This window comes from Diorhabda carinulata, chromosome X (assembly GCF_026250575.1).
Source record: "Diorhabda carinulata isolate Delta chromosome X, icDioCari1.1, whole genome shotgun sequence".
NCBI classification, from domain to species: Eukaryota; Metazoa; Arthropoda; class Insecta; order Coleoptera; family Chrysomelidae; genus Diorhabda; species Diorhabda carinulata.
The window spans coordinates 56263679-56279795 of NC_079472.1; the positions used below are offsets into that span (position 1 = coordinate 56263679).

General features: G+C 32.7%; 1 protein-coding gene across 3 annotated transcripts in view; it reads right to left on the reverse strand.

Annotated features, from left to right (window-relative positions):
- The window catches only part of LOC130902804 (pleckstrin homology domain-containing family G member 5), a 306366-nt gene that overhangs the window by 138675 nt on the left and 151574 nt on the right, over positions 1-16117 (reverse strand). For all 3 annotated transcript variants that reach the window (XM_057815134.1, XM_057815136.1, XM_057815135.1), the window contains one exon: positions 6772-6972. In XM_057815134.1, the coding sequence (XP_057671117.1) occupies positions 6772-6972 (201 nt within the window). The remainder of the gene's footprint in view (positions 1-6771; positions 6973-16117) is intronic.

Consider the following 16117-nt stretch of genomic DNA (forward strand, 5'->3'; position numbering starts at 1 on the left):
GTACGTGCTTATCGTGGCCCATTTATACTTAATAATTGGACTCTAATTACGTTCACATAAGTTAGATAGAGATAATCAAACACATCTTGATGAGTTAAAGTCTTTCTATTGAACATTTGCTAACTGCATCAATAATTTCTTTGATGAGATAAAACATATAAAAAAAATGAAAAATAAAACAGTAATAGAAGCTTTCTCACTACAGTATGCACATATTAACCCAAAGCGGATTGTATAGAAGAAGCTACATGAAATAACAACTAAGAAGCTATTTAAAAGCTGTTGACAAGTAACAGCTGTAACTGTAATCTCTGATGGAAAACCATCATTACAGTCTGACCACCTTTATTTCAAACAGGAGCATCTTGAAGAAAAACAAGCAGGCTTATATTGATATAGTACATGCAGCTTCGTCTTTATCACATGCTGCTACAATTTGGAGTGTCATATTCAAGCATCTATTAGACTATTTCTTACAAATCAAGGAAAATCACTAAACCATTATTCGTTAAATTACAGTAATATGCATTACAGACTCACACTAACACGTTTTTCAACTTTGGCATATGAGTTTGAGGAATCTTCAGAGTTCTGACCATCAAAAACTACGATGTCTTTCGAAGAACTACTCAGGCACTTTGGTTTTTTTTTTAACAACTTTAATAACTATTTGAACCTCGCAGTTTCTTCCTGCTCCTTGCAGATCGCCTAGAATATCTCTCGTTCGAAGATGGGGTCTTAGATGATCGTGTCCAATTAGAAAGCCAGTGATCAGTCAAATTACGCAAATGTCTAGTGGAGATGTATATTGGTAATAGAGGCCTCGATGTGTGTATCTGTTTGTTTCATGCCAGATAAGCTAGTATCTAATTTTTTTATTTTACACATTCCGAAGGGTATTTTATTTGATTATTTTTTGAAAGGTGGCTAAGTAACATCGAAGTTATTTATACAATTTTGGAATACATTCAACAACATACTTTGATCAGACTGACAACCCGATTTCAATTTTTTCCAGGCAATAATATTGTTGATTGTTTTCTACTTAACGTCACGTCACGGGATATTCGGATTATTCAAAAAGACATTTTCATTACACTTTACCATGATTTGACAGGAAGAAATGCAGAAAGACAAGATGTAGATTTATAGACTAGGAAAAAGTTAATAAATGTTGACATGTTTGAATAGTTTTTTCTTGGTGTGATTATTCTAAACAGTTTAGAGGGATAGATGGGTATAAACTTATAATGTCACAAGGTGTATTTTTGGGGTATAAGATGATTGATAGAGAACTAAAACGGACAGGGTACAGGTGTTTCTCAGGATTCCATATTCTTTTTACAGTATAATCTGAAATATTGCGAGCAATTCATCAATCAAGTTTGAGATGTGTAACAAGTCTTTTTATTATTCAGGTATGGGGTGTTGAGTTTTTGTTATAGTCGGGATTTGAGTGAAAATGGATTTATGAGCATAATTTTTTAAAGATACTAATAGTGTATTCGAGAGTTGCTACTTAAATTTTGAAAGATGGCAACACTGATGTGAATATGTCAAACTGATAATGCCATCATTAAGTTTGACATTTTTAATAGTCAACGTACTGAGAACGGGTTGTCATACGATGGTTTAGAAGATGATTTTCAACCTGGATTAAACTAACAACAGTGTATCGATCAAATCGCTTCGACTTTTGATGATGAAGTACTAACTCGAGATACCGTTGCTTTTCCGGATTCAAACGTTCAAAATCAGCTGTTGTACCAGAAAACATCAATACTGTGCATAAACTGATATTGTAATATCGTCATATGATATACCGTGAGATTGAGGCACACTTGGGCGTCAGTTCTATTCGCATATATTCAATATAGCATGAACTTTTGGCTGCCATAATTTTGTTCGCTTTAGATACCGCATAATTTGACAATTATTCAAAAAAAGTTCGTGTCGATTGATGCGAAGATGTGCTGGGAATATTCACTGCTTCAAACGACGTCTATAATATCGTGACAGGCGGCGACTCATGGATCTATGCATATGAACCCGCTAATGAATAAAAATCGACTGTATGGGTTTTTCAAGGAGATCCAAATCCAACAAAAGTTGTTCGCACACGTAGCAAATGGTCAACTGTTTTTTTTAATATCGCCACGGTTCCATCAGAGCAGATCAAAAATAAATTGGTAATGAAATGTAAAAAATGCCTCAACAATTGGTACGCATGTAAAAGTATATTGATCTTAATGAAGAATATTTTTATAAACAATAAAGCCATTTCCAATTATAAATATTCTTTTTATTTATTGATATCGTGGGCATAGAAAGACAAACTATGGTTTGTCAACCAGTATATCTCCATTATTTGGAGTGGAGAAAGAAGTCAGTTTCGAAGTATACATTTGTGATAGTAGGAATCTGGTGTTCTTAAAAGCTGAATAAATGTTTCCTCAGTCTAGCTCGTGGAAAGGGAAAAAACCAGAAACTAAATACCTCCAAAAATATAATATGCGAGCTAGAACTCACCGTCTGAAAAAAACTCAGCAGGAGGAGGCTAAGAACTGTCGACGTCCTATTAAAAGAAGAATACATTGGTCTTCGAGAAACTAATTAGTCTAGGATAATGGAATGAAATTATATAATAAAATATTGAATCCTTATAAGTCATCAAAATATTTTTCAAAATGTCATCGGGTATAAAAGCTCAATAGAGGATAAATTCTGGAATCTCGTTTTTTTAACTAAGCTGTGAGTTTTCTCTGTGTATATATACCTAACACCAGCGACTATAGAGTATAAAGGTATATAAAAGAGTCCTTGAAATTTGTTACATGATAAATCTCAAATTGTGCATATTTCTATAAGATAACTTCAGAAATCACATTATCCATTACCAGACACTTGGCACTCTCTAACAGAGACCCCTCAATTATCAGTATACGTTTGTTATAGTGAACCGCAACAAACAAAAACAAACGTTGAGACATCTGCCAACGTTTATTAGACAACCTCAAAGCAGAAAGCGACGTATTTTTAAACAAAATAATGTTCGTTGATGACATTTGAGTTCAATTCTACGAGGATGTATTGTTATATCTAGTTAGCCTAGACCAGTTCCATGCATAAACAAAATATTGCGTTACCATCGCAACGAACAATAAATTATTAGAAGTGTCAGTGTAACGTTTGACGTCAAAAAAGTAAACCCGAGTTACGCAATAAATTAAAAGAAAAAAGATATCCACCGTAATTGTGAAAATCGTAAAACTTGAGCCATCATCAAGTACCTGTATTTAAAAGGGTTAAGAGGTAAGCAGATTTACGAAGATATGCTTAATACCCTTGGTGATCGATGTCCTTCGTATGAGACCGTGAAAAATTGAACTGCAAGCTTCAAAAGAGGTAAATTTTCCATTGAAGATGATGACCGATCGGCCAGTTTCTGGGTCACTCACAATTAAGGGAAGAAAATGTTGAGTAATAAAATATTTTGACATTGAAATTTTGTTTGGTTCTATAGTAAGCTAAGTATTTTTCAATATATCCACTTACAAACCTGAATTGTAAAACACCCAGGATCCCCTTTAACAAAAAAAAACTCAAGACCTCGCAATCCGCTAGAAAGGTGATACTATCCTTGGTTTGGGATAAAAAATACCCTATGTTTGGACACCAAAACTACCTAAAACGTTCAAGTACTATGAATTGTTTGACCAATACACTGTAAGCATAAATTCGAAGCAAATTACTTAATTACCGTAAAACAAACTGCACGTCAATGTCCGCGGTATTCGTCTCATAACTCCATAGAAACAAAAAAGAAGTAGGGCTTTGAAACTTTGAAAAAACCTCCCTAAAATTTAGACCTCGTTTCTTTAGATTCCCATCTCGTTGGAGGATTGAGAATTCGTTGATTTGTTTTAGATACGGACGTTCGTAATGAGGTGCAAATCGGTCAACCCAAAAACTTTCTACCACGAAGGTATACAGAAGCTCACGGAACCAAGTGCATTGCTAAATATGGAGTCTATATCGAAAACTAATATATTCGATGCAAGTCTATCTCATTTTGATAAAATTGTGGGGTAAGTAATTTTTGACTAACTCGTATGAAATTATTCTTTTTTTTCTGAATCCATAGAATCGTGTCATAAACTCGAAATTAGTTTGTGTTGCCCCATATATGAGATTTAACTGCAATAGATACTAGTGAATGATTTATTATTATCATTCAAAATGAAACGAAGAGATTGGACTTTCTATCCTTTTTCTTTGTTTTCTCTCCCTTAGTCTGCAAATCCCTTTGCAACTGCCATTAACCTTTTTCCAGCCTTTCAAACGAGTGTCATTTATAAATCATGTTTGTCTTCGAAATTTCTTGAGATATATATGTTACGTTTAAGAATTAATGTACAAAGAGTTTTTATATCTTATCAAACAGCCCAAAAATAAATGAATGGAACTCTTTTGAGATGTTTTTTTTTAGAATCGCTCGTTTATATTTGTGAATTGGTAGCAAAAAATGTTTTTGTACGAATGGAATTTATATTATGTTCCATTTCATAAATAAGAATCGTGAAAAATACCTTTGCCTATATTTGTATCTCATACGTTTAAAAACAAGAAAATCGCCCAAATAATGGTTTTTCGTGAAGAAAGCAGGATTTTAAAAACTAAAGAAAAATTTATGAGCACAAAATTAATGCTGAAATGAACACATTAAAAGCAATACCATACACCTGACAACCTGACCAATAATACAGGACTGCTTGTGTTACCTAGAGCAACAAGTCGTAGTCTTTATCTGCGTCTAGTTCTCTAATTACTCTTGATGACTCTAGTTTAGAAGAGTTTTACTTTCCAGATTAATACGTTGCTGAGCTTTTATTTCTAGGCCTGGTACCAGACAATTTCCCATGGAATTTTGATAGTCAAGGTCGATTTTCTTGATGGTATGAAGGTACTATTTATAACCTTCTTCAAAATCTACCCTATACCGAAGGGTGCTTTTGCCCTGGGGAGGAAAGCCGCCCCTTCTTGGAGATGAGAATTTTTTTCATCAAAATAATCTCGTGGGCCGATAGATTGACTAATTCTAAGCAATTCTTATTCTACAAAGTTTTTTTCTAAAGTTGGTACTTTTAGACTTATTAACGATTGGAACAGTTAATTTTTCATTGAAAAACGCATATTTTTTACAGTTTTTCATGAATAACTTAAAAAGTCTTCATTTTATCGTCAAAATCAATTAAAAAGAAAATGTGGTTTATAAAAGAACAAAGATACTAGTTTTTTAAGCACCTCTCTAAATTAAATAAGAACCGAGTTATTGCTCGTTGGATTAAATTGAACTGAAAACCTTTAACTTGAAATTGATGAAATTTTTGGGAAAAAATCACGGGATCGCATAGAAAAACCTTTAAAACAAACATTGTCATAACATTTGGATAAGAGTTGACTGATTTTTAACAAAAATAAGGTTTATCCTTTTTTCTTTTTTGAAAAAATGTATTAATTTTACCCTCTCCATTACCACCCCAATTGAAATTGATGGTAATCCACTTATAATTAACTCTATTCATGTATTATTGATATGATCCATGTGATGTGACCGGTTTTGAATGCTTATTTTAGATAAAATAAATCATTATATTGAACACTGCATTTCCGTAATCTTGAAAAAAAGTAAATTGTTCTTAAATAAACCAAAAACTATTCTTGTTATGAGAAAATGTTTCAAATATTAATTGTAGAGTTTATCTTGCCAAAACTTTTGAGCTTTTTTAAATCTACGTATTATAAAAATTGAAGGAGATACCAAATCTGGCTTATGCAACCCTTCTGAACTGCACCCTTATCGAAACCAGGGGTTGAAAGAAGTTTTGATTGATATGACTTTGAGATCTTGGAATCCCCTACAAAATGCTTTTGTAAAAAAGTTTCTATTTATTTATAGTTATTTAAAACCAACTGCTTTTTTTCGAAATTTCAGAGCACAAATTTTGGAGTATTGAAAAGAGAAACGTGATGCGTACAATCGAGCAACAGCTGACACGAAAGAGAAGAGAAAGAAGATATGAAATATAATTATTCAAAATTGTTTTTTAAATTATTTTCTAAATAAAAAGTTTTATTGATTTTGAAATCATTTTTTTACAATTTGTGTGAGAAAAATTTTAACTGCAATTCTGAAATTTTTGGTCATTGAAGGTGGGTTTCATAAGGGTTGCTTTCATTTCCCTTAGTTTGAGGTGTTTCTTAATTTGTGAGTAAGGGATTTCCTCTGCAACTTGGTCAAATTGTTTTTAAATTTCCTTGCCCTTAGTCCTCTGGGTCTGGCATTCCAAAGTCCAATCTCTACTGCTGCTTCTCAAGCAAGGTACATGGAAAACATCAAAAAGTAAGATGTGAAACAGATAATAAGATACGATAAGTTTCAATTTTAGAAGAATCAGCAAAATGTTTGGAAGGGATAAAGGACAGATTTAGAAAAGTTAAAACTATGAGTTACATATTTTTCGAAAAGAGAGAGATAATCGAAATAAGAAGACATGTATACAAAAATGTGGGTTGGTTGAAAATGATATCGAATCCTGGAAATAATAAACAAAATAGGCCTTAGCACCTAATCTTACTGAGGAACCGTACTTTTTAAATGACACAAGTTCCTTTCGTAACAAATTCGACAGTAGCCCTTATATAGCACTGTATAGTTACTACTGGAATCATCTTGATTTAAAAAATATTTTCATAACAAATAATTCTTACCTGAGATCTGCTAAGCATGTGTTTTCTAGTGGGAGGTGTAGTAGTTGTAGGTGTAGAAGGTTCATGAACTACTGATGGTGCTAATAATGGTTTAGTGCAGTCTGGTTCGGATCTGGAATCTTTGAGAGCTACGTCTGCCGATGAAACTATTCCTTGCCTCATTTCTAAGTTGTCGAGATGATTGAGACTTCGGGATCGACTCTGAAAGAAAAATTGATTTATCGATATTATCTTAACAGTTACAAAGCTTATAGTTTTTTGTAAAACAATGTACGAGGATATATTAAAAAATTCTTAGCCTACTATAGAACCAAACAAAATATTTTATTACTCAACATATTCTCCCCTTAATTGGATACATTGATTACAGCGAACCTGCAACGTCTCTAGACCTTTCAAAAAAAATGTTTCTTCTTGCTCTGTAAACCAAACCTCCACAACTTTTATCACCTCCTCGTTGGATGAGAATTTACGACCTTTCAAACTTTTTTTCAGTGAAGAGGTTATAGTCGGACGAAGCCAAATCTGTTGAATAAGGGAGGTGTTCCAGTGACTTAAAACCTAAATCACAAATTTTTTGCATGGAAACATGAGATTTGTTTGCAATGGCGTTGTCCTGCAAAAATGAAACACCTTTGGATGGCTTTCCGCGACTTTTTTCTTATTTCCGTAGAGTGGTCAGAAATGTCGAATAGTAATCTTCAGTTATTGTTGTACCCTAATCAAAAAAATCAATCATGAATATTTCATGGCAATTTCAAAAAACTGGAGCAAGAGCTTTTCCAGCAGATTTTTGGACACGAAACTAGGTCTTGGAGAACCAGAATGTCGCCATTTCATCGATTGTTGCTTTGTTTCTGGATCATAGAAATGTACCCAAGTCTCATCCATAGTAACAATTCGGTTTAAGAAGTCTACATCGTTTTCAATTCGAGTACAGATCGAACGCGATGTTTCTACCCTCGCACGTTTTTGTTCAATATTCAAACATTTGGGGATCCATTTTGCAGCAATATTTCTCATGTCAAAATTGATGTGAACTATATGATGAACGCGTTCGTATGAAATATTCAGTTTTTCAGATATCCGTTCTAGCCCAATTCGACCTTCTGATATAATAACGTCTTGAACTCCATCGATATTTTCGGGGACTGACACAGAAACTGGCTTTCCCGATCGGTCATCATCTTCAATAGAAAAATTCTAAGCGAATGAACAGAAATGACCTTGGTTTTGGTATTTTAGAAGTAACACAGTAATAACCAACTTCCGCTTGAATACACTAAGGTTGTACAGGGTTATATGCCACCATTATTTTTAGTGTAGGTGTAGGTCATGGTGTTCATATTAAAATAAAAACATAACTTTAAGAACGTTGTGTGTGTGAAGTTTCGAGAAGAATCTTCCAACATCAATTGATGGATCTAAGAACAATGATAAGTCTAAAGTCTCTTGAAGATGCAATATGTATCATAGTATATTGGGCTTTTTACTTGAAGACCTGATTCACAACAGCTGAATAAGACGAATTTCGTGAGAAACTAAACAAACACATTGTAGTTTCCCTGCAAAATGATCTTTAAATGAGAAATATAACGAATAAGATATATTTGAGATTTTAGACATTTGCTCAAAAATTAGAAAGACATATGGGAAGGAAAGGTTCCTATAAATAAATATGATAGAGAAACAAATTATCAAGAAGATCAGGAGGATGGTAGGATCAAGAAAGATCCAATAGCGGACAATTTTTAATGTGAAACTTCATGATTTTTTATTATTCATTTCCAAATGAAATCATTGCTTTTTTATGAGTATTTTGGATTCCTAACACTAGATACCATTCAATTAATCGGAAAGACACTTCTTCCTATATCTATATCTATAGATAAACCATACTATATTTGAAAAGTTTATAATCATGGAAAAATATCAATATATCAATTCCGGCCAAATATCTAAACATAAAAACAATTACTAACTGAAGAAATTAATAAATAAAAATAAGAATAACTTTATTAAAATAACAAATATAACTATATGAAATGATTGATCAACCTCTCTCTATGCTATTCCGATTTTTTCATATGTTCACTTTAGATCTCAAACTGTTTTCTTTGCTCCAAACGTTGTTACTTAAAATCTCGTAAAACTGGATCTAGTTCATTAGTTTTTGGGGACACATCCTTTGGATTTTTAAACCTGTCACTAATTTTCAACTGGGAAGGTTCATCGTAGCGGCTGCTAGAGGAGTTTGATGTGTCACTAACCTTCTGGTTAAGTCTCACTAGTGACCATCTCTTCTTATGAGGTCGGACTTTTTATGAAATCTAAAGAATCCACCAAATGCCTTGCAACTGTTTTGTGTTTTCCACCTAAATTCCACTAAGAACAAAATTAGTAAACAGAATAAGTCCAATTAAATGATTGATACTAACTTAGAATTGAAAGCACTCAACAAAAATTGAGTGGTATATAAATCATGTACAATGACCACAGGATTATAACCTAATTTGCTAGAACTTCGTACATGATAATGGTTTTATTTATTCCAATGGAACGCTATTAAAATACCGTTAAATATCGAACTTAACCTCACTTCTTCATCAACCACAAGTTTAACTCAACTGTTGAGTATGGTCATCTGCGGTCCAAAATATTGACATTGAAGGGCTAATTTATGACATGATATAATGACGTACAATATCCAAGAGTGCTTGAATGTGGTTGGTTATTATTGGTAATTACATTTGCTTTAAATCAGTTTTAGTATGTTGTGGTTCTTCACCAATTTACTGAAGTATTTCATTCAACAGTCTCAGTTCGCATATAATTGAAATATGGTATAACATGTTTTGGTGCTATATCAATAGTATGGAATCAAATCTTTTTTATATTTTGTGGTCTCTACGGTCATATATTTTTATTACTTTTTCTAGGTATGATGAGAATCCAAGAAATATGAACGTGTGAATAAATGCAATACCTACACAGAATATAGGAAAATTCCTTTACCTGCGAATAAACGCCCATACCAACCTTTCATATTTTTCAAATAGGTCAACCAAAAAATATACTGCCTGCCTTAATCTTGTACCATAAAAATTTGATGGAATTGTTGATTCTTTTTGAAGTTTTTTAACATTGGAAGTATGTCTTTAATATTTTATTATCTTATTATTGTTCATATTAATGAATATGATTGCTAAATAATCTTATGAAAAGTAGATTAACTTGTTGTTAGTTTCTTAGAAATTATCCGATTAAGAATGAAATGATTATTGAAAAAGTAGTGGTCATCAATAGAATTTGTTTCAGAGAGTTATTTTCAGGTGAAGACATCAGCTCGGAGAGAATTGACCCGGGGGACTTCTAAGCTCACACACGTGAAACAAACTCAGTTACAAACCAAGTCCTGTAGAAAAAATAATCTTATATCAGAGCCGACCGGCTTGAACCAATTCCCACTTTAAACATTCCCAATATAATAAAAACTTAATTCCAATTACCATCTTTCTTACTCTCTATGGCTATCACATAAATCATAATATAAACTAGGGCGTAGAAAGCGGCTCATTATAAACTTTTGACTTTAACTATACAGGGATATTCAAAAAAAAAAGGTGATAACTTTTAATTTTACACAACAATACCATTTTCTCTGAGTTTGTCATGGAAAACTGCCATTCATTGATAGTTATGACGTTGAATTAATGATATTACATTTCTGAATCTGACCTCTAAAACACCTGAGATTAGTCCAAAGCTTACTCCAGCTCTTCGACAACCACGCCTGCGTTTTGCACAGGATCATTTGAATTGAAGATTGGAACCAGAATTTGTAAATTGTTGCTTTGAAGAGCGAAGTGCTTATGGGGATGGTTCCTACATGATCTGAGGTGCAATTTTCATAGGAATCGACCCTGTGTTCATCCGTAGGGGCGACCGTGTCACGGAAGAAGAGGTTTAATGGCTGATTTGATGAATAATTGGAAAAAATATAGTCATAAGATTACGGTGGGCCGATTTCTTTGCACGTAAGTATGTTCGGGTTTCACATGTGGAGAATGTGACCTGGAATAGCACTGAACAAATGTCAATTACTATCATCTGACATTTAATATTCTAACCAAACAGTGTAAGCGTGTATTTGACATTAACAAGTTATTGACGAATAGTTGTGGCTGAAATTCCACGTATTGGAATTGTCAAATTTGATATTGACGTCCTTGATTGCTCTTAAGAAGGGTAATAAGTTCATGTGAATGTAACTGTGACTGTTAATTTACTTCTAAGCAAAAATGTATTCTGTGATAGCGGTAGCTTATTGAGTATTTTTAAACAAAATGTATGTACCAGTATTCCCAAACTTATTTATAGAATGATTAGTACAAGCTTTAGCCTCAATCAGTCTTTCTATCTCTATATTATTTCCAGTTTTATTGGTTTGTATTTTTTTCCATTATGCAGAGGTTTGCTACGAGTAGGCAAGATGTAAATATGGTATGAAACGCAAAAATACTGGAAACTTGTGGAAAATGAGCAGGATACTAGCTAACGCTAATCAACCAATGAAAAGGAGTTAACTCCACCAAAAGCTTCAAGTTTGTCGTATTTTCCAGCTGCAACCCACTCATGATAAACTTGAATGCAACAATGGCAAATTAATATCTAATATCTCTCTTAATTTAAGCACAAATACAAGTATTCTAAATTTTGAAAATTGATTGAAAAAAGTCTTCCATTGACTAAAAAATTGCAAAAATGATCAGGTTCGGCGGTATTAATTTCACAGAAACAGATCTAAAAAGTATCTATGGAGTCTCTTACACCATGAGATCGAGAAATAATACAAAATGCCAAATTTATAAAAAAACTCATCCGCCCACTATTGACTTATATGTTATCATGGATTCATTAATATGATGTAGAAGCTGAGATGTATCACCCTTCTGTAAAAATTCAAAATGTAACTTTCTGTGAGAAGGGTCAAGACATTTTGGTAGGTTATCTTTAAAACGCAATTACAAGTGGTTAAAGGATCAATTCAAAAATTACGTGGGACATTAAAAGAAAAACTCTGAGTGAATTTGCTTGAAGGTGTTTCCCCGCATCTGCATTGCATTTACACATAAATATCTCTCATATGTAGGTAGTATTAACCTAGATCGTTCTGTATTACATTAATTAGTATGGGGCACAATTTTGTCAAAACTTTCTTCGTCAAGGAAACATCGATGTTTTCTTCATGTAACCAATGATTGAATGACAAGCAAGTAATTAAAAAAATACCGAGAGAAATTTTTCACAAGAGAAAATTCAGAATGATGGAAGCTTTTCATTTTATCAAATTCCATTATTTAAACTCGATCCCAACTTTTTATGAAAATTGAAAAACATCTTGAATGGTGGAAAGGAAAAAATTCTGTTTTCATTACACTGAATTAATGAGTTATGCTCTAAATTTTCAGTGCATTGAAAATATTTGATAATTCTGATACACCTGTCGAATTTGACATTGATTAAGAGTGATTGCAATGAAATATTAGGAAAAAAGGAGCAGTAGTTTTCCATGAGTAATATTTTTATGGTATAAACTCAAAAAATTTATTCATGTTCTGAACTGATTCTTGTTCTGTGCCTAATTTTTTTCTTTATCTGTGTTTTCCATGCCTTTCCAATTCTATTTAGGTATTCGTTGTATTAACCAGCTTTTTCTCAGTCATTATTCTCTTTTGATTGTATTGATGTTTCGTGCCACATATTTTTGTCTTTCTACTTTCAATCATCTTTCCAAGTGCTGGCATTATCGATCCTATCCCCTTTTTTTTCTCTTATTATGTCTCCTCTTTTGACCCTTTTTATGTCTCTCAGAATTATTATCTCTAAAGATGGAATTTGATTACTATGTGAGAATCGAATCTTAGACTGTTAATTTGGTTCTTTTTGATGTTTTCTATGTAAGAGTTGAGCTCCAAATTCATCTACAGGACACATCTCAGATAAATGAAGGATATGATAATACTGTCCAAGGAATAGCACAACAAGAAGCAGATATTATCTCCTGAACATATCTAATTAATACTTCTCCTAGGCTTAAATATGAACTATTAATGTAAAAAGTTGCAGGGGTTATTATTGTCCCTAAACCAGGCGATCCGCCACACGAAGTTTTCTCTTACAGGACTATCTTCGTTGTCTCTGTATCGTTGGAAGTTTTCATCAATTAGTACTTACCTAAGCGAACTAATACACGATGTCAGCACTAACCACTAATACCACCAATTTGGATTGCACAATGGGCAAATAATAATCAACAAAAGACTGATACATTCGCCAAATATTTACGTGAGACTTTCCATCCAAATAAAAGAGACGATAATTTAGAACAAGAAGCAGAGACTGAGCTAAAATCTTCTGAAAAAATTATATAGATTTTATCTTATTATTGACACATATACATTTTTTATGCTAAAGAATTTATATTCCATGAGGAAAGTATTAAAGGTTATTATGATACTTGAAACTGTTTAAGACTAAAACCGATTGAATAAAAATATAATTTGGTTCCATTTGTACATTAATGATTCAATTAATTAGCTAGTTTTGCAAACGTACTTGTCATACTAGCAATAGGTAATAACCATGAAAAAGAGGCAGAACACCTCCAGATACGACTCAATAAAATATTCAAATGAAAATAAAGGATCAAAATAAATGAATCCATACTCGTAAAATTTACCAAAAGAGATCAACAAGATATATCTATAATTATTATAGGAAGTCTGATCCTAATCATAAAAACAGTAAAATACTGTAAAATCGAACAACACACAACAAGTTTATGCTTCATAAATCGTCAAACCCATTTAGTCGCATAGTACTCAACCAGTCTACAAATCATTGAAATATTTCACAACAAGGTACTAAGAATGTACCTTGGTACTCGAAATAGTGCCCTCCATAAGCATCCAGATACTGTTGATCAAACTATAGTAAAACTTGTCACAATTCAAGAGCTACGACTTCATCATCGAGCCAAGGTTGAGGTAATCCAGCTTCCAGACACTGCAAGGAGAGCGAGCAAGATTGAGAGGACTAAATCTTTCGAATTTGTGAAGTAATACTCTCAGAAGCAGAGTTTGTGTTGAGGTTTACGTTAATTAGTATTGTAGATGTATTAGAAATCTGAGGATGTTGTTGGTTACTTCCAGAGTAGTAATTCCAGTTAGCTGTGAGTTGCTGATTGATCTAACACTGAATTATACTGTTAACACAGTACCGTGGTAATGAAAAAATTATTTAGATAATGAATTATGTTTTTTGGGCATGATAATTGTACATTTTAAGAAAATTCCATTTATTTAACAATATTTTGTACGAAGTTTTACTTAATAAGCGAACCTTTGACATTATATCGCCATTTTCAAAGCGTAGATATCCACTTCATAATTTCATTCATTTAGAGATATTTTGGACTTTACACACAAAGGAACTTCCAGCGTTGTTGTATAGGTAGTTGATAAACTGCCAAGTTCTCGTTTTTAACGCACAGGAAGTGAACGAAATGTGATAATGGAAGTTGGATAGAAATTAGTTTTAAAGGTTGTCTAGCCAACCGCATCTTTCAGTTTATACGAGACTCTTCCGTTCCGCCTGAAACCGTAAATTAATCTTGAATAAGAGTTCTGAGTTTTAACTGAGTCATACTTTTATATGACATGAACCATATACCATGTATGGTATAATGATTAAAATGTTAATGTTTAAAGACATTCTTTGTTGATTGATTAATTTTAGTGAAGCATAAGTTTGACTTAGTTTTTCCCTTATATGTTTTTTGAAACGTAATTTGCTGTAAATTATAAATAAAGTACAAAATTCAGATGGATTAAAAAAAACGGTTTTGCCTTGCCTTTCTTGATCAATCCATCGAGTTTCCATATTATTAAGAAATTTTCTCGAATCGTGGATGAACCATGAATTTTTTTGTCTCAAATTGTCTCACCCGTCGTTATTGTTGTTGGGACCGATAAAACTGATCTACATAAAATTTCATAGAAACGTACTATATTTATAGTATTTCACTGAAAATTGTTCAATCCAGTAGAAATCCCATGAAATTAATCACTTTGAAGCCATATGATTGAAGACAACAAGTCAGTACATTATAATGAAAACAGATAATATGAGTTGAGTTCAATTTATAACAATGCCATGTAAACATATTGATTTATTTCGATTTTGACGTTTCGAATATTTAATATTTCGAAATGTCAGGATTTGATTATAATACTGACGAGAATATTAATGAAATTATAGAATTAAACATAACAAAAAATACCGTGGAATACAGTTGAAACTTATAGGCTGTGAAAAAATGATACAGAGTCTAAAGAAACTACCATCAAAATCATGTGGAGTTATTATTGATCGCTGTAAAAGGAAACAAAGTTCGACAGCATTGAGTTCAGTAGAAATAACGAGAATGACAAATTCATAGAATGAAAATACCTCTAAAGGGAATGGAAATTCTATCACATAGCCACGGTAGAATTAACTTGGCGAGATGGTGAAGCTGCTGCTTGCTTAACTGAATTTTTTTGTCTACTCAAACAACGATGGTTGTGTAACAAATCGAGTTATATTTAATCCTGTATTCAGCAAGACTTGCCAAGGTCGTTCAAGAATGTGTATTGAAAGCAAATTTATAATATAAAACAACTACAGCAACATTTGTCCTGTCAGATTATTTAAAAAATTGATGTCAAAAAGGGGCCCAAATATTGAAGTCAATCACTAAGATTGAATCGTCACTGGAAATCCGAAAATGATCACCGATTTGATAATATGCCCATTGGAAAAAATAGGATTCAAAATTGAACAAAATCATCTGTCGAAGCGGTTGGCTTGAATACCAAGGAGAAAAATTACTAATCCTTCCAATAGATCGACCGCAGTTAGTCTATTGGCCAAAAGTGATGTACCAAGAGCAAAATCTTATAAAAATTACGGGTCACAACAATGCAAACTCAATAAAACCCTCCTTAAATATTGACGTAGGACCAAGGGTGGATCCAGGGTCTTGACAAAGGGGAGGTCATTAGTATTAGGTCGAGTCCTCCCCCTAAGACATGGCATATTAAGCCTTCCACTCACAAAATATAAGTTAATTACGTTGTTTTTGACAGCATAATGACAATTTTTTCTTACTTTATTTACTCAATTCCTCATATATCTCAACGTCAGTCAGTATTCTGTATATTGTGGTTTTGTCTAAGGTAGTTCTTCATTACAGTTGGATAACTGAGAAATAATGCGAAAGGTTTTTATTGAATCTATTTTG